Source organism: Lacerta agilis, chromosome 12, assembly GCF_009819535.1.
Source record: "Lacerta agilis isolate rLacAgi1 chromosome 12, rLacAgi1.pri, whole genome shotgun sequence".
Taxonomy (NCBI): domain Eukaryota; kingdom Metazoa; phylum Chordata; class Lepidosauria; order Squamata; family Lacertidae; genus Lacerta; species Lacerta agilis.
The window spans coordinates 39,398,594-39,426,030 of NC_046323.1; the positions used below are offsets into that span (position 1 = coordinate 39,398,594).

Here is a 27,437-nt window from a genome sequence, read left to right on the forward strand (position 1 = left end):
GTTTATCATAGACATAATTTGGGGAACTGCAAAAATGCAGTCATGCAGTAGTGATCTTCCCTTTATTGAGGAGGCAAGGAAAGCTCTGCTAGATCAGTCTAAAAGTTGATCTGGTACAGCATTTAGTCCCACAGTGGAACCAATTAAACCATTTGCCCCTGGGACAACCACAAGCAGGGCAAAGAAGGCAATAATATCTGGCTGAGCATTCAAAGGCTTATAAAATGTCACCTTTTTGACTACAGACAAGGAATATGCAGGCAAAGCCCTTGAATAAACTACTCATTGACTTAAGGCAGCATTCGTCAAACTGGTGCCCTTTAGATATTTAGGGCTACAACTCCCATCATCCCTGACCATTGGCACTGCCGACTGGGGCTGATGGTAGTTTTAGTCTAAAACACCAGGAGGACACTGGGCTCCTGTGGTTTCCTTCCCCCATTCAAACCCAATTCTTACTGACTTCATCCAATCCTCCAATGCATCAGTTCAATGAAGAAGAAGAAGAAGAAAACACAAAATCACAAAATTGGCCTTTGGCTTTGATGAGAGTTGTTCTTGTTAGATCAAAATCAAATGAAAAACTCTCCCACTTGTTGTCCCCATCACTCTCAAGGGCACCTGCTCTTTTCTAAACCAATCTTCCATTCTGCCTCAATATACTTTATTTTCCCAAGACTCTCAAATTTACTTTAAACATGACTCAAACAATCTGTGTCCCAAACCAGCCTCAATCATTCAGCAAATGTCTGAATGTGTTAGGTGCAGCGCTTGGGTAGTCAAGAGCTACCCCTTTCCTCTGGAATACACCTCCCTCCTGGACTCAAGACTGCCTGTGAGCACTTTTTGCTTATAAACTAAAGTACGTGTATAGACAGCACTTAAATATTAGAACCAATTAAATGTGTCAGAAAATTGGAAGTATCCCAATCTGATATAGCTTTTCATGGTAATCTCTCTATTCACTCAATTAATACTTTTATGGCATACATCCACATTATACATCCAAGATTTACTTTGTTACAAGCTATACAAGAAAGACTTCCCATTACCGCTACTTCCTCCTGTCAAGCTCATATTTATTTTCATTACATGAAACTATAATGCAGAAAAACCCCATAATCTCTAAAATTTTGGAACCCAGTTTTATGAGCTACAGCAGGGCTATCAACTGTCATCATTGCTGACCATTGGCTGTGCTGGATGGGGCTGCTTCTGCTCCCCTCTCCACAGCAACCTAGTCAAGAAGTTTGAATGGCCTGAAGCATTTGCCAAATACAGGCTAATCTCTTTCCAACCCACACCTGGGCAGCAAGAGGAAGGTGTACTACAGAAACCCATCTGCAGAAGTTTAAAATTAATTTTTCCTGGCTGGCACCATTTTAAAACACTTTACGCCCAATGGCTACCAGGAAGACAACATTTGTAAGCTTTGTTTTTTATTTTCATTTATTAAGATCAGATTTGGCAAAAAAAAGTAGCTCAAAAACTGCTCAAATTTAAGGGCACCTCTCTCCAAGGAGCCTCATTGAGGTTGCAATTTGTGACGCCAATTCTCCTCTTACCTGGTATACAGTTACAAATAACTATGTATGGTCTGTTCTGCACAGAATGAGTCATATAACCCTTCCTTATACTACTTCTCCTTTCCTGGAAGTCCTCTCCCCTTGTTTTGCTATTTTTTATATACAGTGGTACCTCGGTTTTCGAACCTAATCCGTTCTGGAAGACCATTTGAGTTCTGAAACGTTCGAAAACCGAAAACTCAATACGGAAAACTCAATACAGAAGCCACGTGGCGTGTTCGACTTCCGAGGTGTGTTCGAAAACTGAAGCTTTTACTTGGTTTACGGCTTTTGAAAACTGAAATGTTCGTCAACGGAGACGTTCGAAAACTGAGGTACCAGTGTACTAGGATGTAGTGCTTTTTTTCTGGGGGATACTCGAGGGTACGCAATATCGGCACCTTTTTTTCTAGAACAAAAGCGCTGCTAGGATGGTTCTAGGAAATACTACCAAATTCTCCTCTGCATCCCTTACCAAAGCAAAATACTCTGAGTCAGTACTTTGAATGAAGCAACAGATTTTTCTCCTTCCCCATGCTTCCCTTGCCTCTCTCAAAATGTCTCTCTCTCTCTCTCTCTCTCTCTCTCTCTCTCTCTCTCTCTTCTCAAAACTTTGTCCAGCAAATACATTTCTCTCTTGCACGCTCACAAACCACTTCGAATGTCTTCACTGAATTCACCACACCCTACTTTCCCCCCTGCTTCCATTAAGAAAGTCACATCACTCACACTGTTGGCTCCAGTACTGAAGAATTTGCCTTTTTCCTTATTAATCACCCCCCAAACTCCCCTCATTTGTGAAAATAACATACTTGTGTCCCTCTTCCTTCCTTCCTTCCTTTCCTTATCTTTTCCACACACACCTCTGTAGCCCTTAAGGCTTATGTTTTGTAATATTTTTCTCTTCATTGCTGTGGGCAGACAGCCCCTCTTTCTCCTCACCTATTTTCTGCATCCTCGCTATGCATGCTTTTAGAACTGATCACTTGTGGATTAGTTTTAACTCCTTTATTAGTTCTAAACTTCCCCCAGTCTGTGCCAACTGATTCTGTTAACCAGTGCTTTTTTCTGGGGGGACGCAGGTGGACGCATACCCCTAAACATTTTGTGAATATAAGTTTGGCCCCATTGAGGGGCTGTATTTCAATATGAGTAGGAAAATGAGAGTACCCCTAAACACTTTTTTTAAAAGAAAAAAGCACTGCTGTTAACATATTATGGGAAGTAAGCTAATTCTCTTTAAATACAATAAAATTTCTTGAGATTTATCTTTGTTGCCCTGAGCTGCGTACAGTTTGCTATAGGTGCTTGAGAATGTAGCTCTGTAAGAGCTAAACTACACTTCCTGGGATTCTATGGGGGAAAGTCGTACACTAAACCGTATGTATATAGCCCTTGCGGGCAGCAAATTTCAAAGCGCATTCGGGTACAATGTGAGTGTCAGGGTTGCATGTGAGAACTGCAAGCTGCACACTTCACAACAGAGGGTTCCTCTTAATAAAGAAGACACAACACTTTGAATAAACTGGCTCCAGGCACTAATTTGCCAGATTACCTTAGACTTTTTGCCATACCTGGGTAATGAACTGTATTGCCGCTGAGCTTGCTGGAAACTCTCCCTTTCTTCTTGGCGCTGCTTCTGCATCTGAACCTCGACCGATACAGAATGCCTGCCACTCTGCGAGTATGACTTTGAACTTGGCTAGGATAGGAAAAGCAAAAAGTTCACATGGTGGTTTTTTTAAAACAACAATAACAATAGCATTCAGAAGGATAATGTTATTTTTCTACAAAGACACAATTTTTAAAATGCTTTCATTATAACAATGCTGACACCAAACCCTACTCATATCAAGTAAAAAAGAAACATCGTCACCCCACCCCACCTACCTCCCCGTCCCACCCACTTCTTCCCCCCTTTTTTTCTTTTCTAATGTCTCACCAACACCGACTTATAAAAATGTTATATGGAAAAATACGAGAGAGACATTGTACTACCTTTGAAAATCTTTAATAAAAATCTTTTTTTAAAAAATGCTTTCATTATCAACTCAAATGAACTGTTCAAATGTATTAATTTGTGAATCACCTTCTACATGTATGCTCCAACACAATTTACAGATATACCCTTAAAAAATACTACAAAAATGTATTTGAGAAAGACATGGCAGAAAAAGACATATTTTCAAGAGATTCTTCCCCCCCCCTTATTATAAATGCTTTAGGTTCTTAAAACTTGATAGATAAAATTGGGACTATCTGCAGGATTCTAGAAGTATGGAAAGGTTCTACCTATTTTAGGACAAGGTTATACAAATACCTATATGAACAGAGTCGAAGTGGCTGCATTTGTAGATCACTGGACACAACTATGAGGGACTAAGTTGTTTTTGGCACTGCTCAAATCAAGTGGCTGGCATATTTTATAGCCTTAGCTTTGAAGTCTGAGGAAACATAATGCAGCCATCTTGGTGAAGCTAAGCAGATTTGGGTCTGGTATATGTATCAACTGAAGACCTGGGAACCTTGGTCTTCAGTTCCATGTTGGAAGAAAGGAAGGGAATTAGTGTAGCAGAATAAATAAATAATAAAACACCACCCATGAAGAGTTTGGCTGACTCAAATGTTCTTTTTAGCCACTAGAAGGAACTATGCCTAAATAGGGGGTTGATTTCACATGCCTCCATGTGTGCTTCATTATCAGTTCATACTGGCACGCCGAAATTCTTTTTAGTGTGTCTCCCTTTTCCAATCCAAAGAAAGTAAGATGGTTTCTCCCACATGATACTGTCTGGCCTTCTTTTGAGGGTGATCTAGTTTCAACCCCCTTCGATGCAGGGATCATAGCTAAAACATTTCATCCAAAGACAAGTTAAACACGGGGAGAAGATGGCACAGCCCTGCAAAGTCAGTTAGTCTGCCTCAATCAGAGGTGACTCGAGAAAGCTCTGTCTGTGAACACATGTAGGCCATGAGCTCTTCAGAAGGACATTTTTGGGACAAAATGAGCTATAAGCATTCCAGCTGAACAGACTTTAGATCAGTCATCCCCAAACTTGGCCTTCCGGCTGTTTTGGGACTACAATTCCCATCATCTCTGACCACTGGTCCTGTTAGCTAGGGGTGATGGGAGTTGTAGTCCCAAAACAGCTGGAGGGCTGAGTTTGGGGGTGCCTGTTTTAGATCAACAAATACTGCAGGGGCAGGGATGACATGGGGATTATGTTGTGTGCATGGCACCATCATTTATATGTTTTTAATGCTGGCTTTATATTTGAAACTTACTGTTTCAGCTTTTTCTGTTTTTTAAAAAAATCATTGCTGTTCCATGTTACACATACTTTTAATCTTTAAGCAACTTTGAGGGTGCTTATGGTGGAAAGGTTGGTAAGTAAATAAATAAATCCTAGCCAACAAATAAACACCCCCAATGTTATAGCTGCACTTAATGCACTTAGGTTGGAAAACATGTTTCACAGCTGACAAATAGAAACTCATAGACAACTGCCCCCTCCAAATATTCAACACACTCCCACTTTGTTAAATGGTTTGACAATGCATTTTAAGAAAATCACATCAGTTTCATCTCTCATCCGCACACAATTTTTAATCCTGGCAACAATATACAACATACGAGAGATGGAAAATACCCCCACCCCCTCAAAGTGGAAAAATATATTTCCATGCATTGGGACACAAACTGTGTGCTCAGAGTATAACTCCGAAACTAGTTAACACCTGTACAAACAGGGCAACACAAGACAAAAGTATAATTATCATAATTCTTTAAAGCTATCAAACAAAGCTCCCTGCGTCTTAACTGTGCAAATTACAAAGAACTCCAGCCTTGTCTGTGAGGAGATGCATGACAAGTGCTGACCTTGTAAATCAAATAGCGGTCAGGGCTGCCGTAACACACAAGGCTGTATTATACAAATAAATCTATGTTTGTGTCTTCCACAATGACCCTTAAGCAAAACGATCATTATGGCTTTGAAGATTTGTTAAGGAAAGCACAGGAGAAAAGGAAGCTGCAAAAGAAGGTTGGTGTGCACAACGTGACGATATGAGATCCTTATTTTGGTTCTTCTTGAAGATCTCAGTAGAAGGCAAGTGTAGAATATGAGAACAGTTGCAATCAAATGCAAATGTTATGCCTGCACAAGAATATTCAGGAGTTTTGGAAGGATGCAGTTGAAGAAATTAAGAGGTACAGCCTCTTATTTACTGTCTAAAGATGAAACATCAATAAATAGTGTGATCAACTTGTGTACTATGGTAAAAGGGGGGCGGGTAGCCATTATGTGGGAAAAGGCAGAAAAGTCACTGTAAGAGGCTGGATGGAAATTATCTGGATGGCATCTTATGAAATAGTCTCTAGTTCACAAAATCTTATGGCACAATGAATATGTTAGCCTTCTGTAATATAATAATGATTCTTTACAGTATATATTTATATACTGCCCCATATATCATAATGTATTTCATATTTAGTAGATCCAAAATCATTAGTTCATTGGGCATGTTTTGGTTTCAATGAACAACAAATGGCATTCTTTCTCTCTTTCTTTTTTTCTGATCAAGTTCTCTTCTATAGTTGGTTGTAGCTGGTGATTTTTATTAGGTTTACAACGCTACACAATATTTTGGTTAATGTGACAGACTAACAAGGATTTCATCAACAAGACATATTAAGATAATTAGGAAATATAAGAAAATTGTTATGATGATAATTTATTAGGAGTTACGATGAAAAATCAGTTTATAACTTGTTGAAAAGGGTTACGTAGCCAAAATATATTTCTGGAGATGTCATTTTGAAGGTTTAGAAGTGATGCAATTGCTACATAAAGTGGAATAATGAATTAATGATGCCCCCACCTGTTGTTTCATTAATTCATCAATAATGATTATTAATTGTATAAAATAGAATGTTGGGTATGACTTGGGTTTGTATATGTCTTGTTAGTCTGACATGGAGGATAAGTCTATAAGAAAGCATCTATTCTTTATTTTTTTCCAAACAAATAATGAAAGAATATGTGCCATCAATATTGCATACCCACAGGTTAGCATACAATAATGCTTGCTTTCCCTATTAAGGTAAGTATATTATGTCACCATCACACAGAACCAGTACCAACCAATCCTAGGTAGCAGAATATAAATCAAGGGCTGGAATGGAAACCCAACAGGAGTAGAACTCAGCTGTTGAATTTTGGACTGGAATTCTACTTCTCAATCACTTATATATTTGTGATCTACAATTAACTACAAATGAGCTAAATCCAAAATATTCTAGTTTGGTTAAGAAGTTTTCAGGCTGCTCAAAGATGGAAGATCCTTCAATTAAATAAGACCAATTTTCTGTTTAATCAAGTTATTGCGTTTATGCTCCCTCTTTCCTTGAAGGACTTCAAGGCAGTGTACATCCCCCCACATTTTATTCTCAAAACAGCCCTATGAGGTAAATGAGGCTGAAAGATAGTGACAGGTTCAAGGTTACTCCTCATCTTAGAAATTGCTATTGCTAAGATCAATCAGGACCGGCTACCATCTGGAAAGAAGTTTCTCAACTTCAAACTTGTGGTTTAATTAAAAGATGCTAATAGATTTTTTTTATTTATTTCTTACTCATTTCCCATGGCTTTGCAGGCAATTATAATATATAATTGTTCACCTGGTCAAGCAAATAACATTGCCTGGCTTAGCCATTCAAATTAAGCTAAATGAAGTCAAGGAGAGTGAGGTCAAAGAAAAAGAAGGAAAATGGTGCCTAGGAGCAGCACACTGGACAGCACTGGAGGATTGCTGGAAAAGGATGGTGCTTTTTGACATTTTAGCATATCCTGAACTAGATGAATAGTTTCAGTACAACCCTTCCTTGAACTTCTGTTGTGCCAAAATCAATACTTCAAACCCAGGGATGGGGAAACTGTGGCCCTCTTAATTATTGCTGGACTACAACTTCCATCATCCCTGACCACTGGCCATGTAGGTGGGGCTAATGGGAATCCATGCTTGAATTTTTGTTGATATTTTGGGAAGCATCCTTTTCAAAGCAATCTTTTGATTCTGCTGCTGCCTAAGGAGCTGACAGCAAGTGCTGCTTTGTCCCCTGCTGCTGTTTTTACCTTTACCATTGGTGCTTCGTTGGCTGGGTTATTGCAGTATGTACCGTATATACTTGAGTATAAGCCTAGTTTTTCAGCACACTTTTTGTGCTTTAAAAGCTGCCCTCGGCTTATACTCAAGTCAACCATTCCTTAAGAGGTGTACAAGAACGGCGGTTCTTTACTCTCCCCAGGCAGCTTGTTCCATTCCTGAACTGCTCGCATAAATGCAAACTTTAGACCCCAGAAGGCAGAAAGCCTATCAGTTAAGGAAGTATTAAAACCCCACAGGTGCTCACTTTCCCTGGCTCCTGCTTAAACAGGACAGGATCCCAGCCTTCTCTGTATAACACAAGGGAACATTGCGCTGTGAGTTAAACCACAGAGCCCTAGGGCTTGCTGATCAGAAGAATGGCAGTTCGAAACCCTGCGACGGGGTGAGCTCCACAGCAGCAAAGGAGGAAGAGGAAGGAGCAGCCCGAAGGGCTGCTTTGGGCTGCTCGTTCCTCCTCTACCACAGTGGCAAAGGTGAACCGGCTTATACTTGAGTCAATAAGCTTTCCCACATTTTTGTAGGGAAATTAGGTGCCTCGGCTTATATTTGGGTCGACTTATACTCGAGTATATACGGTATATTTGCATTTCTGTTTGTAATTGGCTCTGAGCAACTCTTTGGCCAGAGGGCAAAACCCGGGTATTTCTTTTTAAAGAAATAAGCTGGCAAGTCATCCCCCCCCCCCCAGGATGCAGATATGGTAGACCTCATGCAGGAGTGAACATTGGAGCCCTACAGAGCTCTGGCTTGGCATGGTAATGAACGGAAATCGTCACCCTAGGCTCACTGGTCTGAGTCATGTCCTCGTCATTAACTATTCTGGCCCACTCTCTTCAGGAAGTGTCATTTTAAAGTTCCGAATAAGAGTGTCTGTATACATTAAAGTTACAGGACTGACTGCTTTCATTAATTATGGGCAGAGCAGATATACAAGCCCAGGAAGAAATGTCAGAGCCCCACAGCACATCAGTAAAGGTTTTGCCAACAGGATCCTTGTAGAATAATTTGAAATGGACACCTGCCCACTATGATCCAAGAAAAGACATGTGGACACAACCATCCATCAGGAACTTGAAACTGTGATTCGGGCAGAAGTCATTTTTATATGTCAGACATATGCAGCAAACCAGATTTCCTTCTTTTTTTCCACACATACACTTATCTGTCTCTGCTTCTCGAATCCCAGCTCTTTAATACATATCTGTTATTCATCAAGCTTTGTGGATGGGAAATTACCTTCTTTGTTCAAATCAGGAGGAAAAAGCTCACTGTATCAACATGGATTTGAAGGACATTTATGGATGTAAACCTTTATTCATGCCCATCCAAGCCTTTTCTCTTCCCTGTCCCACAACCCCTTCCTTTCACTTGGTGCCACAAACCTATTCCCTCAGGCTAATTCAAAACATTTTAACACTTGCACAGCTGTGTTTTTCCACAGTCATACTTGTAGCCAAGAACTCTGAGTTAAAAAAGGAGAAAGCATTCAAAGAATACAGTTGAAGTTTCCTCACTGTAAACCACTGGTGTGTGTGTGTTTTACCATTGTTTAGTGTTCATTACATCTGGATGCATTTTGGGAAAAGCACCTCTATAATTTTAAGTTAATACCCTGAAGTTGCATACGCTGCTTGAGAGATGGGTTTATTGTTCCTCAATGCTAAAACTATATTGAACAGTCTCAGAATGGATGAGATCATAGTTTCATCCCTTCCCAGCCCAGTGATCTTACCCAGATTGGAATACACAAGAGGGAGGGAAAAAATTCAAAGGTACAATGGACCTATTTCTCCAGAATTTGAGCATCTAAATGAATGTGTCTGTATAAAAGACACATGCGCAAGGAAAGAGAGAAAAGTGTGTGTGTGTGTGTGTGTGTGTGTGAGAGAGAGAGAGAGAGAGAGAGAGAGAGAGAGAGAGAGAGAGAGAGAGAGAGAGAGAGATGCAGCTTAAATAAAGGAGCAGACCATCATCCAAGGGAACAATAAGACTCAGGATTAAAATTAATACATTTAACAGAATTACTGTCACTTTAAGCTCATTTACATGATCAGCCCAATGGGGAAGAGGCCCTCATTATTTGTGAGGGGAAAGAGGGAAAAAAGAAAGGTCAGCGTTCTGACCCACAATTTAGGAAATTATTCCATTCCTAAGGTAATCATCCTGTCATCTAAATAATTTCCCACTCATTCATTGCTGGAAAGTATAATGCACGCCAAGGTTGCCTGTTTAAAGTTGCTATGGTGTTTGGATAGAGAACATTTTGGCCCATGACCCTCAGTAGTTAAGTCCTCAAGTCCTCCTGAGTGCACAGTTTTCTCAGACAGTGTCCCCCAAGATCCCTTAACCGGTCAAATTCTGAGATGAAGCAGAATAAGCCTCCACATAATGCCTGCCCCTTTTCTGGAACCCCGTACATGAAAACAAAAATAGGTTATAGAGTTATTTTTACAAGGAAATAAAACAAGCATTTCATTTAATTAGTTCCAGGGAGAACCAAGCATATTTTATAACAGGGCTTTAAAAGGAAGCCCATATATTTTAAACACAGTAAAATATATAGAGTATTTTACATAGAGTTGCAGAAGCAGCTGATTTAAGGGCTACGTTTGTTGTCATTAGTTATGCTGGGATTTAAAATAAACGCTTTTCAGGACACAAAAGTCAACTTGAATAAAAGTTGTATACGTTCTCCAGGTTAACAAATATGATATACATATTTACAAAATATGAGGTTTATATTTATGACATAGCTCTTTTCTTTATGGCTAGAAATACAAGTCATCTCTCTCTATTTCTAAGGTAGCCTCGTGATGACATGTATGTTAAATCTTTTTTTAAAAAAGTGCACAGAACTGTACTGCATACTTAAGAGGCTTTCATAGTCTATTTGGGACCATTTGGGTTTGTGGGGAACCTATGGCCTTCCAGATGTTGCTGAACTGCAAGTCCAGTCATCCCTCACCATTGGCCATACTTGCTGGGGCTGATGGGGGTTGTAGTTCAACAACATCTTGAGAGCCAATGGCTTCCCACATCGGAATTATACCATCGCCATATTGCAGTGAGACTCTTGTGTGTGCGCGCATGGTTGAAGGTACCCAAGGAATGTCTACTATCAAAAGAATCTAATCGTACACTTAAGTTATCAGCATCCTGCTTCAAGTGTATTTTGCAACTCAACACAGCCAGGCAAGACATTTTGTTGCCAGAGGCAAAGGGCCAGGTTATGCCCCTCCTTAGTCCACGTTTTCCTACTGCACCCAATTGGACTGGCAACTGAATCTCAGTTCAACAATGGTGGCAGGATAGTATCCTCCAGTTCACCTGAGACAGCAGGACAGTTACAGGGTGCAGGGCAGCCCAGTTGGCATAAAAGGCTCTGTCCTCCAACAGAAGGGAACAGCTTGTGGGGCGAGTGGAGCTCAGAAGGAATAGCCAGGAAGAAGAAGAGAAGAGTTTTGGATTTGATATCCCGCTTTTCACTACCCGAAGGAGTCTCAAAGCGGCTAACATTCTCCTTTCCCTTTCTCCCCCACAACAAACACTCTGTGAGGCGAGTGGGGCTGAGAGACTTCAAAGAAGTGTGACTAGCCCAAGGTCACCCGGCAGCTGCATGTGGAGGAGCGGAGACGCAAACCCGGTTCAGCAGATTACGAGTCTACCACTCTTAACCACTACACCACACTGGCTGCCAGTGTTCCCTCACTGGATCTGCCACGTGAGGCAGCTGCCTCAGTGTATCTAATGATAGAGCCAACCCACAGGTTCAGGTAGTAACCACGAGAACTACTGGATTTTCAGTGGTGCCTCCACAATGGCAGAAATCCCTGTCCGGGAACATCTGTCAGAGACCTCCCTCTCCAGGTTTTCAGAAGCCTGATCAAAACATTCCTATTACATAAATCCTTCGATAGTTTAATTACCGATAGTGTTTATATGACATTTACATCCTCTCTCTTAATGGCTTATTGATTGCGATTGGTGGTTTTAATTGCAACATTTTTAAACTGGATTTTTTAAATGATTTAATGGAGCTGTGTTTTGTTATGTAAGCTTCCTTTGGGACCCTTTTGTATTAAAAAGAACAATACTGGTGATGGGGGGGAAAATGGGCTTGCTATCTATGTTTCTTTGGGGGATTGGGAAAACTATGCGTTTCTGGACATCTCTTCCAGTCTTGACAAAATCTAGTTGCTGGTTCTATGTTTAATGCACTTTTTAAAAGCACTCTTCAAGTGCAGTCCAACATAAATGCCTTAAACCCCTCCATATTTTATCTGAAACTGCACAGCTTACACAAGCAAGGAATCATGTTCTTGAAAATAACGCATACACAACCCCCTTACAGGCATTAAGTGCAAGACAGATAAGCTAGTCTGCATTGATGTGACCCAGCTATGCCTTGTCACAGGGCAAGCAATACCCTTTACACAATTGACAGATGGCAGAGCACAATACAAAATGAAATTAGGAATGTTGGGCCACAGATGGAGAAGGAAAGGGTCAGGAGTTTAAAGGTCACCAAGGACCTTGAATCAAAGTTGCATCAGGGATTAAGAATAACAACTGACACAAGACAGGGGATGCACTGTAGTTTAGTTGTAGAGCACCTGCTCTGAATGCAGAAGGACCCCAGGCTCAATCCTAGGCATCTCCAGGTAGGGCCAGAAGCATGATCTGTCTAAAACCCTGGAAAGCCATTGCTCGTCAGTGTGGTAAACAATAGCAAGCTACATGGACCAATGATCCAAGTTGGTATAAGGAAGCTTCCTATATTCCTAGGGACTTTGTGCAGCGCTGTATATAGTGACTGAAAATGAGCACCTACCCATGGTTGTTCAAAACTGTAGGTCCGCCTCCGATCTTCCACATCTTCTTCTTGCTTTGCCTGTTGAAATTCTTGCCTTAGGCGTTGTATCCGATCGTGATTGCTTGGAGTTGATCTGTTACTAAGAAAGGAAGGGAGAAAAAAGATTAATACTGGAAAAAAACAAGCAAGACCATTTTTCTTTTTCAGATACAAAGCAGCTTGATTGAGTTGTATGATAATGAGCTGACAGAATGCTTACAGTCAAATTTCAAAGCCATATTCCTAAAACAGAATTATATGCAAAATGCTGGTGTGTCTTGTGGCTCATGACAAATCTGAGAAGGCTAAAGAAAGCACTTTCAGTGACGAGATGACCAGAGCAAAACTGGGAAGAGTGGTGGATTATTATTATTATTTTGAAAGATGGGCTTAAGACATTGGAATAATTACTGCAACTATCCAAAATTAACATTTATCTCTCTGTTAAGTGCTTATTTCTTTACCATATTTTTAGACTGTCAGCTGAAGATTCTCCATATTAAAATACAGTATCAAATATTGGTAATAAATCAGTTACAAGTACAATAAGAGAAAAGCAGCCAGCTGCAGGACAACAAATAAATTACACAGCAACTATCTGTCTATCTATCTATCTATCTATCTATCTATCTATCTATCTATCTATCTGCCCCTCCCCATCCTCTTATTAAACACACAGAGAAGAAATGAGCCACCTTCAGATCAGCTTAAACCCATCCTTCCAAGACAGAGTGTTTTATCATGAGTGATAAAGTAAACTCTCATGTCTTTGTTGTGGGCTTCACACAGCCATCTGGTTTGCCACTGTGGGAAACAAGATTCTGGCCTAGATAGGCCAGACACAGCCATAGAGGTGTCCTCCAGAGATTGGTGGATGGCAAATGGTCAGGGATGGTGGGAATTTGATGCACTATGGAGGCTACTCCTTTCATTGTTTCTTATATAACAGCTGCTATGTATAGTGATGGAAAACGGACACTTGATTGATTCTGTGAACTGGTCCTCGCCCAAAACAAACGGGCACATCCACTATTGTGTTATCAAGAGGATTTAAAAGACAGGGCGTAGGTTTTAAAAGAAGAGCACAAATAAATATTTCTATCAGGTCCTGTAATATTGAAACAACATGACAGATAATTGTTCACTCACTTCAGCTACTCTGCTGCTGTCAGAGCCTCAGTCCCACAGGGCTCCTCGCTATTTGGAGACGGCGCTATTGGATTATTTCCCCCAGTCAATAGGATCCTGTCACCCTTTAGGTCTGTTTCTGACAAGTCCTTTGAACTGATTAGCTTGATAGCATTAAAAGGTTAATGGACATGTGGTACATTTCACCATGTGCAAACAAACTAGGGCATCAACAGAGATGAAGGCTGCACATGTCCTTGGGAGGAAAACCCACTGAAGTCATTGAAATTACTTTAGTTTAAATATGCACAGAAGTCAGCTGTTTAAGGTCTGCAGTATCACCATTAGGTTATGTAAACCTTACTCAACAGATGCTAAAGTGATGCAAAAATCAAAGTTTCCCATGATAAATACTGCAAAGAAGCCACAAGGCTCACTCCAGAATGCTAAGAATCTCCAGACAAAGACCATTAGTAGGAGCACTCAGTTCTACAGTACTAACTCTGATCTCCAAGCTTGCAAAGGCATTTAAAGCCACAAGGCTCTCTCTTTCTGTAGTTAAATTTTCTCACTTTGGAATTTTATTACTTTATGGGTCCTGTAGTAATTCCACACATACGCAGCAGAAGAGGGGATGAGAATTTTTTTCTAGTGCATGAGCATTAACTATTAACAAGCTGAAAGGAAAGTGAAACTAAAGAAACTGTTTTGACCTTAGCGGATCATGTTAACATTACTACAGCAGACCCTCCCAAGTGTCCCTATTTTCCAGGGACAGTCCCGGATTTACGGAAGCCGTCCCTATTTACACTGGAGAAATTGGAAGCTATGGAGTTTTGTGACCCCCCAAACCAAGGAGATCATTAACTATACAACCTTTAGAAGGCATCTGAGGGCAGCCCTGTATAGATTAGGTTTTTAAAAAATGTTTAATGTTGGAAGCCGCCCACAGTGGCTGGGGTATAAATACAACAACAACAACAACAACAAAACAACAACAACAGAACGTGCCATCCCTATTTTCATTGGAGAAATGTTGGAGGGTATGCTACAGTATGTAGCTTAGGAATGTTCCCAAATACCAACACATATATTTCTCACAACTTCTAAAGTCAGCTAGGCAAACCCAATCCTAAAGACATTTTGTCAGGGCTAGCATAAGAGGTATCATTATCATTTTTTAATTATTATTCATTAAATGTGTATACCCACAGGACTCAGGGTGGTTCACAACATAAAATCACAATATAAAAACACAAAATACCTAATAAAAACAAAAAACAACCCAATAATCCCAGCAATCTATTAATCCCTTGCCAGGTCACCATATGTGGTTGACAGGGATGCTGCATCATGGTTTAAAAATCAAATAACTGCGCAGTATATTCCCCCCCAAGTCTGTATGAAAACTCAGCTGAAGAGTCAGGGTCCAGCCACAGCCAGACCCTGAACGCGAGGTCTCATTAGATAAGAAGTAGAGAGAGCACCACCTCCCAGTGAACAGCAGCACTGTCAGTGACTCTGCAGCATCTGCTGTCCTTGCAGAGCCTTCAGACCCTGACCTTCTAGCCACAGCACCAAAGGTCTCCCCTAAGTTTGTCTGGGCTTCTGGCCAAATATCAAATATACACCACTGGTGCAAAGGAGATTGGAAGCCAAGGTTGCAACAGCAGAGCTGCTGGTGAAATGCTAGCCAGTCAAATAAGGCTACTTTTTACATGAAACTATTTGGGAGAAGGGTAAAGCCTGCTTCCAATTATGACCTGGCTAATAGCCAGGAATGGTCAGATATTACATTGTCTGGGCCAGACGATTGCTGAAGCACCTCCTCTCCCAAGGCTTTCTGGCAAGATATTGTTTGTAGCCAACTGGCCACTTAGGTTTGTTACTTATGAGCCTCTCCACAACTGGGTAAATGGACATAAAGCCATGTACAAAAAGCTGCACAACTGAACTACTTCATATTATTCAATAAATACAAAGGCTTTCAGTTCCATACTCAGCACTGATATAAGCCAAGAACTGTTCCACTGCCTAAATGATGGGGAAACTTAAAGCAGGTTCATGTTCTCGTCTCTGATGTCTGCCAACTACACGTTGTTTAATGCACCCTCAGCAGTTTCATGAATGCCACTTACAACACATGAAATCGTCTGCATGGGCTGGAAAAGTGCAATGTAAGCAAAGCTCATATAGGCCAGAGCTGTCACATATTTTCAGTAACAAGAAGCCACAGCAATGGCAACGTTAAGAGTCTCAGATCGTTAAGCAATATCTCACTATGATGTCATGCATTGAAATACAGAGTTGTAATCCTTTCAGAACGGACAGATTGTCAGTGTGATAAAGTGGATACAGTACAAGCAAGCTACTGAACAGGAATGACTAAAGCTTTGGGAAGGAGAGAAAAAATTGGTCTGAGAGAGGATAGGAAGGGGGGGGAGAAAGCATCTTCCAAGTATAAAGTCAAGCAATAACATCATAGGTGCAACAGAAAGCCTAGCAGATAAATATTTATGTTATCTAGAATTTGCCTACACCAAACCTGGAAGTAGGGAAAACACAGAAAAACAATGCCTTTTAGGCTACTCCTTTTGACTTCTAAGAAGGTGCTAAGAAGCTTTTTGTAAAAAACAACTAATAAGTCAAATCAATAACAATAATACTTCATAATAATAACGCCACACTATCTAGCTGCAGATGTCTACAGAAAACAGCTTCAACATGTGAATGGACTATTAGGTTTTTTTTAACCAATGCAGCCCAATAAGCAAACATTTGAAACTTGTTCTGTTAACTAAACTCCGTTATGGTCAAATAGACACACTTGAAGCATTCAACTTATGTTTCTTTAAATAAATAAATGACTCGTGACAGATCTTTGTATCCACAGGTAGAATGGAAGAGAAACAAAGCCTGTTCCATTGAATTTTAAAAAGGTTGCCTCATTGACTATTAATGGCATCCTCATTCTTCTGGCAACGCATTAAGCCTGCAGAATGTATGCTTGCCAAAGTTCAAAGCAAGCCGAGTGTATATTAAATTGGACCTCTCTTGTCATTGCTTGGGCAGGATGAAATAGGTAAAGAGAACACAGAGCAGTGTTAATCCACTGTAAAAGCTTTTGCTGTGTATAATGGAACTCAAACAGTTTCTCCTCCATCCCCAAAGTGTTTACTCAATGCAGATAGGTCTGTCTGTAACAGAAGATGTTAACCTGCCACACATTAAAAAAAAATGTGCAGGCACACTGTGAAATGCTGTAGGAAACTATCCCGAAAAAGTGGCAAATATGTTTTCAAAAGGAGACTCTGCATTTTACCACAGTTCAGTTACAAAGTTTGGTGTGTTTACATACAATCAGAAGATAATAGACCATGGAAGGCACCATGTAGAGCAGGCTTCACCAACCTGGTGCCCTCCAGGCATTTTGGGCTACAACTCATCAGCCACAGCCAGAGCAAGGAAAATGAATAGCAATGTAGAACAGATAGAGCAGCGTTTCAGTCGATGTATAACTGACTTGTGGAAATTTGTGCCACAAGATGTGATGATGGCCACCAGCGTGAAAGGCTTTAAAAGGGAAATCCAGGATGGATAGATTGGCTGCCATTAGCAGTGGTGGCTGGGGCCCATGGGAGTGGAAAGCAGTAGGTGGAGCCAGAGTCAATGGCAGGCAGAGGCAGCTCTTTCAAATTTGATCCCCATCCTCCTCCCACCAGGATTCTACAAAGGCAACACGTAGATTAAGACGCAAGAAGCTGCCAGTCAGTGCTGCCTCCCCCCAGCTGCTTAGAAGAACGAAGGCAGGCAGGTGGGGGCTTATTAGGGACAGGCTCAGATTGGTAGGACAGTTATCCTATGTGATTTCATAGACCAGCCTCCACTGGCTATTAAGGGAATTTTCAGAATATTCTTTTCTTAGAAATTTCAGTCCAGTTCTTATGTATATCCTGCTTTTGGGCTTCTGGCTGGCTACTATTAGAAGCATCATGCTGGACTAGGTTGATTTTTGAACTGATCCAGCAGGCATCTTAGATACTTAGGTAAAGGTAAAGGTAAAGGGACCCCTGAACATTAAGTCCAGTCGTGGACGACTCTGGAGCTGCGGCGCTCATCTCGCTTTACTGGCTGAGGGAGCCAGTGTTTGTCCGCAGATAGCTTCCGGGTCATGTGGCCAGCATGACTAAGCGGCTTCTGGCAAACCAGAGCTGTGCACAGAAACGCCGTTTACCTTCCCGCGGAGCAGTACCTATTTATCTACTTGCACTTTGACGTGCTTTCGAACTGCTAGGTGGGCAGGAGCTGGGACCAAGCAACGGGAGCTCACCCCATCGCGGGGATTCGAACTGCCGACCTTCTGATCGGCAAGCCCAAGGCTCAGTGGTTTAGACCACAGCGCCACCCACGTCCCTTATGTAGGAAAGTTAAAAAATATTAGCAGCCGAGATGATCAACTCTCACAATTTCCCAAAGTCTTTGAAGTTACATAGATTTTTTACATGATATATGAAATGATAATAAAGTGAATTGTATCCTTTTATTTTTAAGGTTTTACTTATTTATGTTCTTGAAAAAAAATTCTTTTAAAAAAGCATCTGCTATCTAATAGGGGAAGCATGGTGCTTGCTTGGGTTAGGCCAAGAAAGGTACATAAACTAGCAGATAAAAAGTGCAAAAAGAACTAATGCTGTTTAGTCAATCCATGTACTTTCAACAAGACACATTAAATTTAGAATTAATTTGTCTAGACTGTGCTACATTTTTATTACTCATTATTTCCTCTGGAAAAAAAGAATTCAAAATGCATGAAAGATTTAAAGGTTTCTAGAGAACAGATATCACTTACTAATATAGAGATAAGTACAGTTGTTTTAAAACCGTCACTTAATTCTGTCAGCAGATATCTAGGAGTTTTACATGCAACCCACAGATTCCCAGTTAAAAACAACAACCCATATGTTCAATAAGTGCGTGCCTGAATCCAATATTGTATCTAGCTGAAGTGTCAGAATATGTTGCCTCAAACTGATAATGCATGCAAAGTTTGTCTTTCTAACAAGGACAGTTTCTTCAATGCTGGGCTGCATATTTGAACCATTTTACATATACTTTACCATAAGTACTTATTTTCACTATGTATGGGTATATAAAATTCCCCATTTGTTAGTTCACATTTGCAAGATGAATACCTAAAATATATCCTTTAATGCTTACACTCCCTTCCCATAACTAAACTCATGGATCAACTTAATGTGACAAAGCAGATCTCTTCACAGTCTACCTGGGTCATATATATGCACACAATGGCCAAATTTCCATTCAAAGGCAGCTTTAAAACCCGGGGATACATGTCAGCTTGTGTGCACACGCATAAAATCAGCTTCTTAGGAAGTTTTCTGTCACTTTGACTTTACTTTCAGAACAGATTTGCCCATCACCTTGTAATGTGAACAATATTACGAGGAAGTTGTGTTAATTCCCCGGAGCCCGCGTTTCCTTTGGCTGATAAAATTCGCTTCCCACTTTTGACACTGTGATTTGTTGTGCATTTCACACCAATTTCAATGTAGTAAATCATCACAAATTAAAAACACACAGCTCTATCCTCCTAGGTTAAAAAGGCCCTCTCCAAAGCTGTTAATACAGCACTTTCTTTTGAAGTGATAGCTCAGAGTCCTCTGGATGTTTTACGGCAAAGAGGGAGGTCACTACAGCACACTCCCCAAACAGTCAGGACTAAGCTTTCACTTTGAGTTCCTATGTGGTCATTTTGTAACAGGGACATCATTTTACAACAGTGAAATCTGAGGAATGTACCCAAGACCCCCTTTTTATTGCTACTATCATTCTTCCTTATTAGCCTGTCAGAACGCACATGAGGCAGACAAAAAAACTGTTTTACTCTTCAGGGGATTTCTCTCTCTCTCTGCTTTATGCTAAGAAAAATAAAAAAGTAGCAGCAGCAAATATTTCAGGATCCTACAGCAAACATTTGATTTTTTTTTTTAAAAAAAAATCAGCTATGAGGCTATGATTTAAATATTTCCCCCCCACACAATAAGTTTTGTCAAAAATCTGCTGCACTTACAGTCCAGATTTTCCCTTCTGTTAAATTTAACATTTTAAGTAATATCTTATGAGCAAAATATTTTGTCCTTGAACATCTGTTAAGCTGCTGGGAGTGCATCCATGTCACAAGATTCATCAAAGCCTGGGATGATGGATGGAAAATGCAGGTGCTGAATGGCAGCAAATGTCACCGCTCAACAAAGCAGCACATCACCATCATCTTCTCAAGTCACAAAAAAGTTCAGAACTAGCGCGGTGTAGTGGCCAGATTGTTGAACTTGGAGCAGGGAGACTGGGTTCAAATCCTCCATCCAACCATGAACCTCACTAGGTGATCTAGGAAGGACCATAGCTCAGTGATAGAGCATCTGAACTACACGCAAAGGTCCCAAGTTCAATCCCCAGGTAGGACTCAGAAACATTCCTTGTCTGTAACCCTGGAGAGCTGTTTAGACAACACTGAGCTAGATGGACCAATTATTTAATGGAATAAGGCAGCATCCTATGGCCTCAAGCCATTCACTCCACATCTCAGCCTAACCAACTCCCAGGGTTGCTGTGAGCATAAAAGCTAGAGCCCCTTTGAGCAAGGGCAGGATTAAAAAAAAAGTGCCGGTGCAAACTTTGTCATCATCCTTTTATAGATTTGTCCAACAACCAACACTGCAATTCTCTAAACTACAGCTCCTTTCACTTAAAAGGCTTTAGAAAGAAAATAGATTTCACATCGTCACCAAGTACTGTACCAGCTTTGCAAGAAGAGGTTAAAAATAATAATAGAATGTTTCTTTGGCTATGTTTGAAGCAAGATGAAGAACAAGCTAGTAGTAGGTCCCTTGTGTGGCGAAGATGAAGAAATGCTATTTGGTGACAGAGAGAAAGAGAACTACACCACACCTACTTTGCCTCTGTCTTCACTGAAAAAGAAAGCAATGCCCAATCTAGTGATAACAGGATCAATGATGCAAGGAGGGAACTGAAGCCCAAGATAGGAAAAGAGGCGGTAAGGGAACACCTAGTTGTTTTAAATGAATTCAAATCTCCATCTTCAAAAAAAAGGAGCGGGAGAAGACTCAGGTAACTATTGACTGGTGAACTTAAGATCAATACCAGGAAAGGTCTTAGAACACATATTTAAACAGTCGGTCTGTGAGCACTTAGAAAAGGTTGCTGTGACTGCTAGGACCCAGCATGTGTTTCTCAAAAACAAGTCAAGTGAGACAAATCTCTCTCTCTCTCTTTATAGAGTTACATGCCTGGCGGATCAGGGGAATGCTGTGAACATAGTGTATCTTGATTTCACCAAGGCTTCTGACAATTTCCCCATGATATTCTTGCAGAGAAGCTGGTAAAATGTGGACTGGAGATATTTTCTGACAGTAAGAACTATTGGACAGTGGAACAGACAAGAGGTGGTGGACTCACTTCACTTGGAGGTTTGTAAGCAGAGGTTAGATAGCCACCTGTCATGTAAGATCTAGTTTAGATTCCTGCAGTGCAGGGTGCTGGACCAGAAGACCCTTGGTTCCCTTCCAATTCTACAATTCTATGGTTCTAAAAGAAACCTAGTCCTTCAAGGTGCTGTCCCAAAGGAGATACGAGGGGCCTCCAGAAGGCATTAAGAACTTTAAAGCCTTGCATGTGGTTACCACAGGCCAGCATCAAAGAGCTATTTTTCAAGCTCTCTGCTCCATAACTGGATGAGCATCCTCTTGACGAAAATCAAGCTAGGGCCTTGTATGCTTTTCCTCCGGCTATATAAAGCAGGGGAGTTAAAGGTTTCTTTAAAACCAAAGCCTATTTGCACATCATTTATTAATCATTTATTAAATTTGTATACCGCCCTTCAACCGAAGTTCACAGGGCAGTTCACAACATAAATCACAAAATGAGAACACAAAATCCATAATAAAACAAAAACAAACTATTAATCCTCATCCCACAAGCACATTAAAAAGGCACAGAACGTTAATCAGCCAAGAGATAAATGTTTTCAAAGATATGTAATGAAGGTGCCAGGCAAGCATCCCTGGGGAGAGTATTCCACAAATGGAGAGGATATGTTTCTCCCATACAGGAATTCCTCAGGATGAGATTCCCATACAAGTGTGCCATGGGGCCATTCAGATGAGGGAACTGCATGCCAGTGATCTTAGGAATGGAAATGTTTCAGAACCAATTTCAATTTCCCAGTATTATAACAATTCCCTTGTCTATTACAGAATCTACTCTTTCCCATGATGGGAAAAGCATGTCAAAGGAAGAAGTCCTCTATTTGAGGAACTCTTTAATAAAATAACCTAGGAGCTGTTTCGTTTAGTTTCATTTGTTTGGTTTAGGTTCATTTGTATCTCAACTCTAATAACAATTCTAGTAGATACCATTAACTTTGCAATTGTTTTAAATGGTATAATTTGCGTTTTTAGCTGCAAATAGAAAGAAATGGGTGTGTGTGTAATAAATACCACTTAACATGTCAAATGTCTTTTTTGGGGGGAATGGCAACATTATAATGATACAGACTTAAATTGATATCACTTTGTCGTTTTTTTGTATAACATCTCCACTGATTTGTGTTGACAATTTTTCATTTTGACATCAACATAGCATCTCCATGGATTTTAGATGGCACATTGTTTCGACATCATGTTAAAACATAGCCTCATTGATACCATTTAATTTTGCCATCACAATATTGTTTTGATTAGGCTAGCATGACATTTTATTTTGTCATCAAAATGCCACCTCTGAACTTCCTCGTACATTATACTGTCCCATAAACCCGCATGTATATCTTTAGGCTCATTAAAGAGATTGATGAAATAGAATAATTTCCCGAAAAATTATGAAATGCCATATCCAAGTGGCTCCACTTCTTTATGTGTGGAGAACTGAAAGCCTTAGATACATCAAGCACACAGAAGAGTTTTGGTCCCATGGTAATTGTAAATTAAACTGAAAAATGTCTTTCAAAAATTTTCCCAAATGAATCTAGTTCAGAAACTTCAGCCAAACAGCAGAACACTGCAGAAAATTGGAACCTTTCTTCATTTAAAAAAAGTGTATTAACTGTTGTTCTTCACACTCCAATATACCGGTATGCATAATCAGAAAACCAATTAAAATATTAACTTCTGTACTTAAAATTAAAACTATCCCTTATATCAGGCATCCCCAACCTGCGGCCCTCCAGATGTTTTGGCCTACAACTCCCATGATCCCTAGCTAACAGGACCAGTGGTCAGGAATGGCTGCCTTATATCAGTGGTGGGAAACTTCTAGGCTATAGCTGATTGGTGCTGACAGTGTGCTGTGAGCACCAGTCTGATGACGGGTGCTGATAGAAAACCCCTTTGAAGTTGTCACGGGGTGCCATAATGCGATCAAGTGACTGACATGTGGGTGGCCGCACCTACTTATCAACATGGCACATGGAAGGAGGTGGAGGACAGGATCTGGGTCTGACAGACCAATCCAGCTCCCCACTCCTGACTTATATCCTGATTTGCTGAAGGACTGTAGCTTAATGCTGGTTACCCTGTAACATTTTAAAAAATTATTCAGGATGATGAAAACCAAAGTGGATTGTGAAGGGCTCCTACACAATTTCTCCATATTGGGTACATGGGGACAATGTGGAACATGTGGCTCAATTTAAGTATGTGGTAAGTGAAGCATTAAAAAAAACCTTTATCACATCTACAGTGATGGATATAGCATTTTATTCATTATTTAAAGAGTAAGAAACTATACAGGAGGGAGATTTTGAGGTTGTGGTGCATAGCTCAGTGTTAACAATAAGCTTTGGTTAAAGGCTTAGTAAAGGTAAAGGTAAAGGGACCCCTGACCATTAGGTCCAGTCGTGTCCGACTCTGGGGTCGCGGTGCTCATCTCGCGTTACTGGCCAAGGGAGCCGGCGTACAGCTTCCGGGTCATGTGGCCAGCATGACAAAGCTGCTTCTGGCAAACCAGAGCAGCACACGGAAACGCTGTTTACCTTCCCGCCAGAGCGGTACCTATTTATCTACTTGACTTTTGACGTGCTTTCGAACTGCTAGGTGGGCAGGAGCTGGGACCGAGCAACAGGAGCTCACCCCGTCGCGGGGATTCAAACTGCCAACCTTCTGATCAGCAAGCCCTAGGCTCTGTGGTTTAACTCACAGTGCCACCCGCGTCCCCTAGTGCAAACTGCTTAGTGCAAACTGCTAAATTGCTTCTACTTAGTTCCTCTCCTGGTGAAAGCTGGAGCAACAAACCATACAGGGATTCTAAAGCATGACTAAAGTGTTGGCTAGTGGGCATGGTTTGTTAGGGCTGAAATAAACCACAATCCCAGGTTTAGATCTAATGATAAGCCAAGTCATATCACAAGAAGAATGAAGTCGGGTTCATCTGGATAAGCTATAACCATGGCTTATTGTTACATGCAAACTGGGTCAGTAGAGGAGCTCTGGAAAAAGTGAATTCTGGGTTGACGATTGTGAGGAAAAGGTGCTGAAAATAAGACCTACCATACAAAACTATACTGCAGCCATATACTTTTGGGTGCCCCACCTCAGAAATGATATTGTAATGCTACCAAAGGTGTAAACTGTGTCTAATTTGACTCAAAAGAAACACGCAACAGTAAAGATTCTGCATTTACAATTACTTCCAAAGGACTAAAATAAATATTTTTTATCTGAAATTGGCAGGTTAGAACACCATATTGATCAAACAATTGAGATATCGAAAAAGCAAGCTGAAGATGGAATGAGAAAATTGGAAAGCAAGTTGGATGCTCTGGAAAATAATCACTAATTATAACAAGGTGCAAAAGGATCTGTTAGGAAAAAAACAAAAACCAATAGTCTGACACATTAGACATGCAAGAGCAATTATTAAATAAATTAACTGTGCAAGTTTACAATTTGGAAAATAAAGCCAGGAGAAACATCTTGGTAGTGGAAGGCAGTTTCCCTGCATGTTTCTGACCTATAAGAGCATAGAGATGGGAAGTGGCTAATGGTTTCATTCACATCTATTTCACAGCATCTTTATGTCACCATATTGAATAAAAATATATGTATTAAAAAGGCAATGTGATTTTGGAATGCATCCATTGACAATAAGAGTGGAGTAATTCAGAGCATGGAGAAAACCAGATCCTTTATAATTTACCACTTATCTCTAGAAACAGTCCCTTTAATGGCAAATTCCAATGGATCCTTCCAGAATTCATTGCATTTCATGTAAGCTAAGCAGCGTATTTATTCTGTACACTACTCAGTATTCTACCTATAAATGACCACTGATACAAATCTCTAAAGTTTCCACATGGCTTCATAAGTCTCTCCTTGTGTTCAGATCTGATAAGAGCCTCTAGAATTTCCTACCCATTGCAATCAGTCCAGAGTCATCATGTACAACAGAAATTGCCTATGTTATCGTATTTTAGAAAGGCTAGTAAGGTTTGTTTGAAGCAATCCCCCGATCCCTCCTCATGAATAAAGTACAATGATACTTAAAACGTTCTGCATTTATCAGGAGGGCATTTCTATACACTGGATTCTCACAGTAAAACAAACATCTATACTGGAACACCTATATAGTTCTTCCTGTTTCTCTCATCCTGGATTTATAAAGAAAGATTTAAAAATGAATGGTCAGTGCCACAGGTGCGATTGAGTTATATAAAAGCTTTCCTAAATCCGGTTTATATCCTCAGTGAGAAGGCAAGATTTAGAACTGGGCTGGTCTATATAGCAGAATACGGGAGCCCAATTATCCCCCTTCTTCACTGAATCTCTAGGACCAAAGTAATTTGGTTTACACAGCTTTGGATGCGGAATTATCACCCCCTTTACCTCTCACATGGTATTTAACAGAAAAATAATAGCTTTAGTACAATAACAGAGTTGTAATAATAACAATTGTATTACTATAACAGTTTTAAAACACATGAAGTCATTCATATGTACAGTACATCAGTGAAACTAGTGTCTGCCTGGATACTGAGAATAAAAAGCTGAAATTTACAGGTTATATTCATTTGATGTTGTTTGCAGATGGCACAGCCTTGACAGCACACTCAGGGGAAGCTCTACAGAGATTTGGCAACTGTATTGCCCACTTCTGCATGGAGTTCAGCCTTATCATCAGCATCCTGGGTCAGGAGCAACACCTCCCTGCCTTCCATCCGCACTGTGTAAGGAAGATTTTGGGCATAACATGGCAGGACAGAGTCTCAAACAAAGATGTGCTCTGCCAAGCCATATTCCCAGCATGTTAGCACTTCTGTCCCAGCCATGGCTACACTGGTGTGCGTCATGGAAGATGGCAGGATCTCCTCTATGGAAAGATGGTTTCAGGCACCAGGCCTGTTGGCAAACCAACTCTGTGTTATAAAGTTGTCTGGAAACGTGACATAAAGGCTGGCAACACTAACCCCACTATGTGAGAATCCTTAGCAGATGACCGCAATGCCTGGAGACTGACAGTCAGGTCGTGTATCCACAGTAGTGACCAGAAGAGGATGGAGGAGCCCAGGGAGAAGAAATGCCATTGTGCATCTGTAACAGCAAAACCAGATGCCTTCATCTGCCCCAGGTGCAATAAAACATGTCCCTCCCATATTGGTCTCTACAGCCGCAACAGGCGCTGTAACTCTCAAACAGTTTGACTTTATCCCCGGTGGCACTCTTCCCATTGTCTCTCAAGACAAACGGATGCCAACAGGCTATGTTCATTTGATAGCCATAGTAAACGTGTAGACCCCCTCCCTTCCAAAAGCTTTTAAAATTCTCCCTCTCAGATCCTTTAACACTTTTTTGAGAGCAAGAATGTGCAGTTAGGTTCATTAGTTTCAGATATGTATCACTGGCTTCAGAGACAGAAGTTATTTTACCTAAACTGAGAGAAAACACTATTCTCTAATATGGTGGATTTTCCCCAATCTGGATTTTTGGGACTATAAATAGGTTTATCATGGCTATAAAATTGCAATTCTCACTTTTTTATTTTAAATGTAAAGGCTGGGACTAAACGTTTGGCAACTGCAGAGACTAATAAAGTCTCTCAGTAACCCTTAGGTATGCCTAAGGCAGGCATAGGCAAACTCGGCCCTCCAGATGTTTTGGGACTACAACTCCCATCATCCCTACCTAACAGGACCAGTGGTCAGAGATGATGGGATTTGTAGTCCCAAAACACCTGGAGGGCCGAGTTTGCCTATGCCTGGCCTAAGGCATTCATGGCAGAGACAAGGGTCAAATTTACACTATACATTTAAAGCACTGTGATCCCACTTTAAACAGTCATGGCTTCTCCCAAAGCATTCTGGGAGCTGTAGTTTGTAAAGGGTGTTGCTCATTGTTCAGAAACCCCTATTCCCCTTCTGGAACTACAATTCCCAGAGTGCTTTAATGATCAACCCCTCTTCAGGGGTAACTCTAAGCTCTCAGAGCAAGGAATTGGGAATTAGATGTATGCATTATGTGACCACTACAAATCTCTCCTCAATGCTGTTTAATTTAAAGAAACACAAATGACACGTCTCCATGCAGCTGGATTACTGCCATCCATTTCTGGTCACATTCCACTGATCCAGTTGCTCCTGGCCAATTACTTGTGGCTGAAGCAAGCCTAAAATAAGAACAAAACTTAGTGCATTT

At 40.6% G+C, this 27,437-nt stretch overlaps 1 protein-coding gene across 1 annotated transcript in view; it reads right to left on the reverse strand.

The window, feature by feature from the left end:
- Window positions 1-27,437, reverse strand: part of PARD3 (par-3 family cell polarity regulator) — a 624,867-nt gene that overhangs the window by 4,867 nt on the left and 592,563 nt on the right. The window contains exons 24-25 of the mRNA XM_033166263.1: window positions 12,565-12,685; window positions 3,140-3,267 (exon numbers count right to left, since the gene is read on the reverse strand). Of these exons, the coding sequence (XP_033022154.1) occupies window positions 3,140-3,267; window positions 12,565-12,685 (249 nt within the window). The remainder of the gene's footprint in view (window positions 1-3,139; window positions 3,268-12,564; window positions 12,686-27,437) is intronic.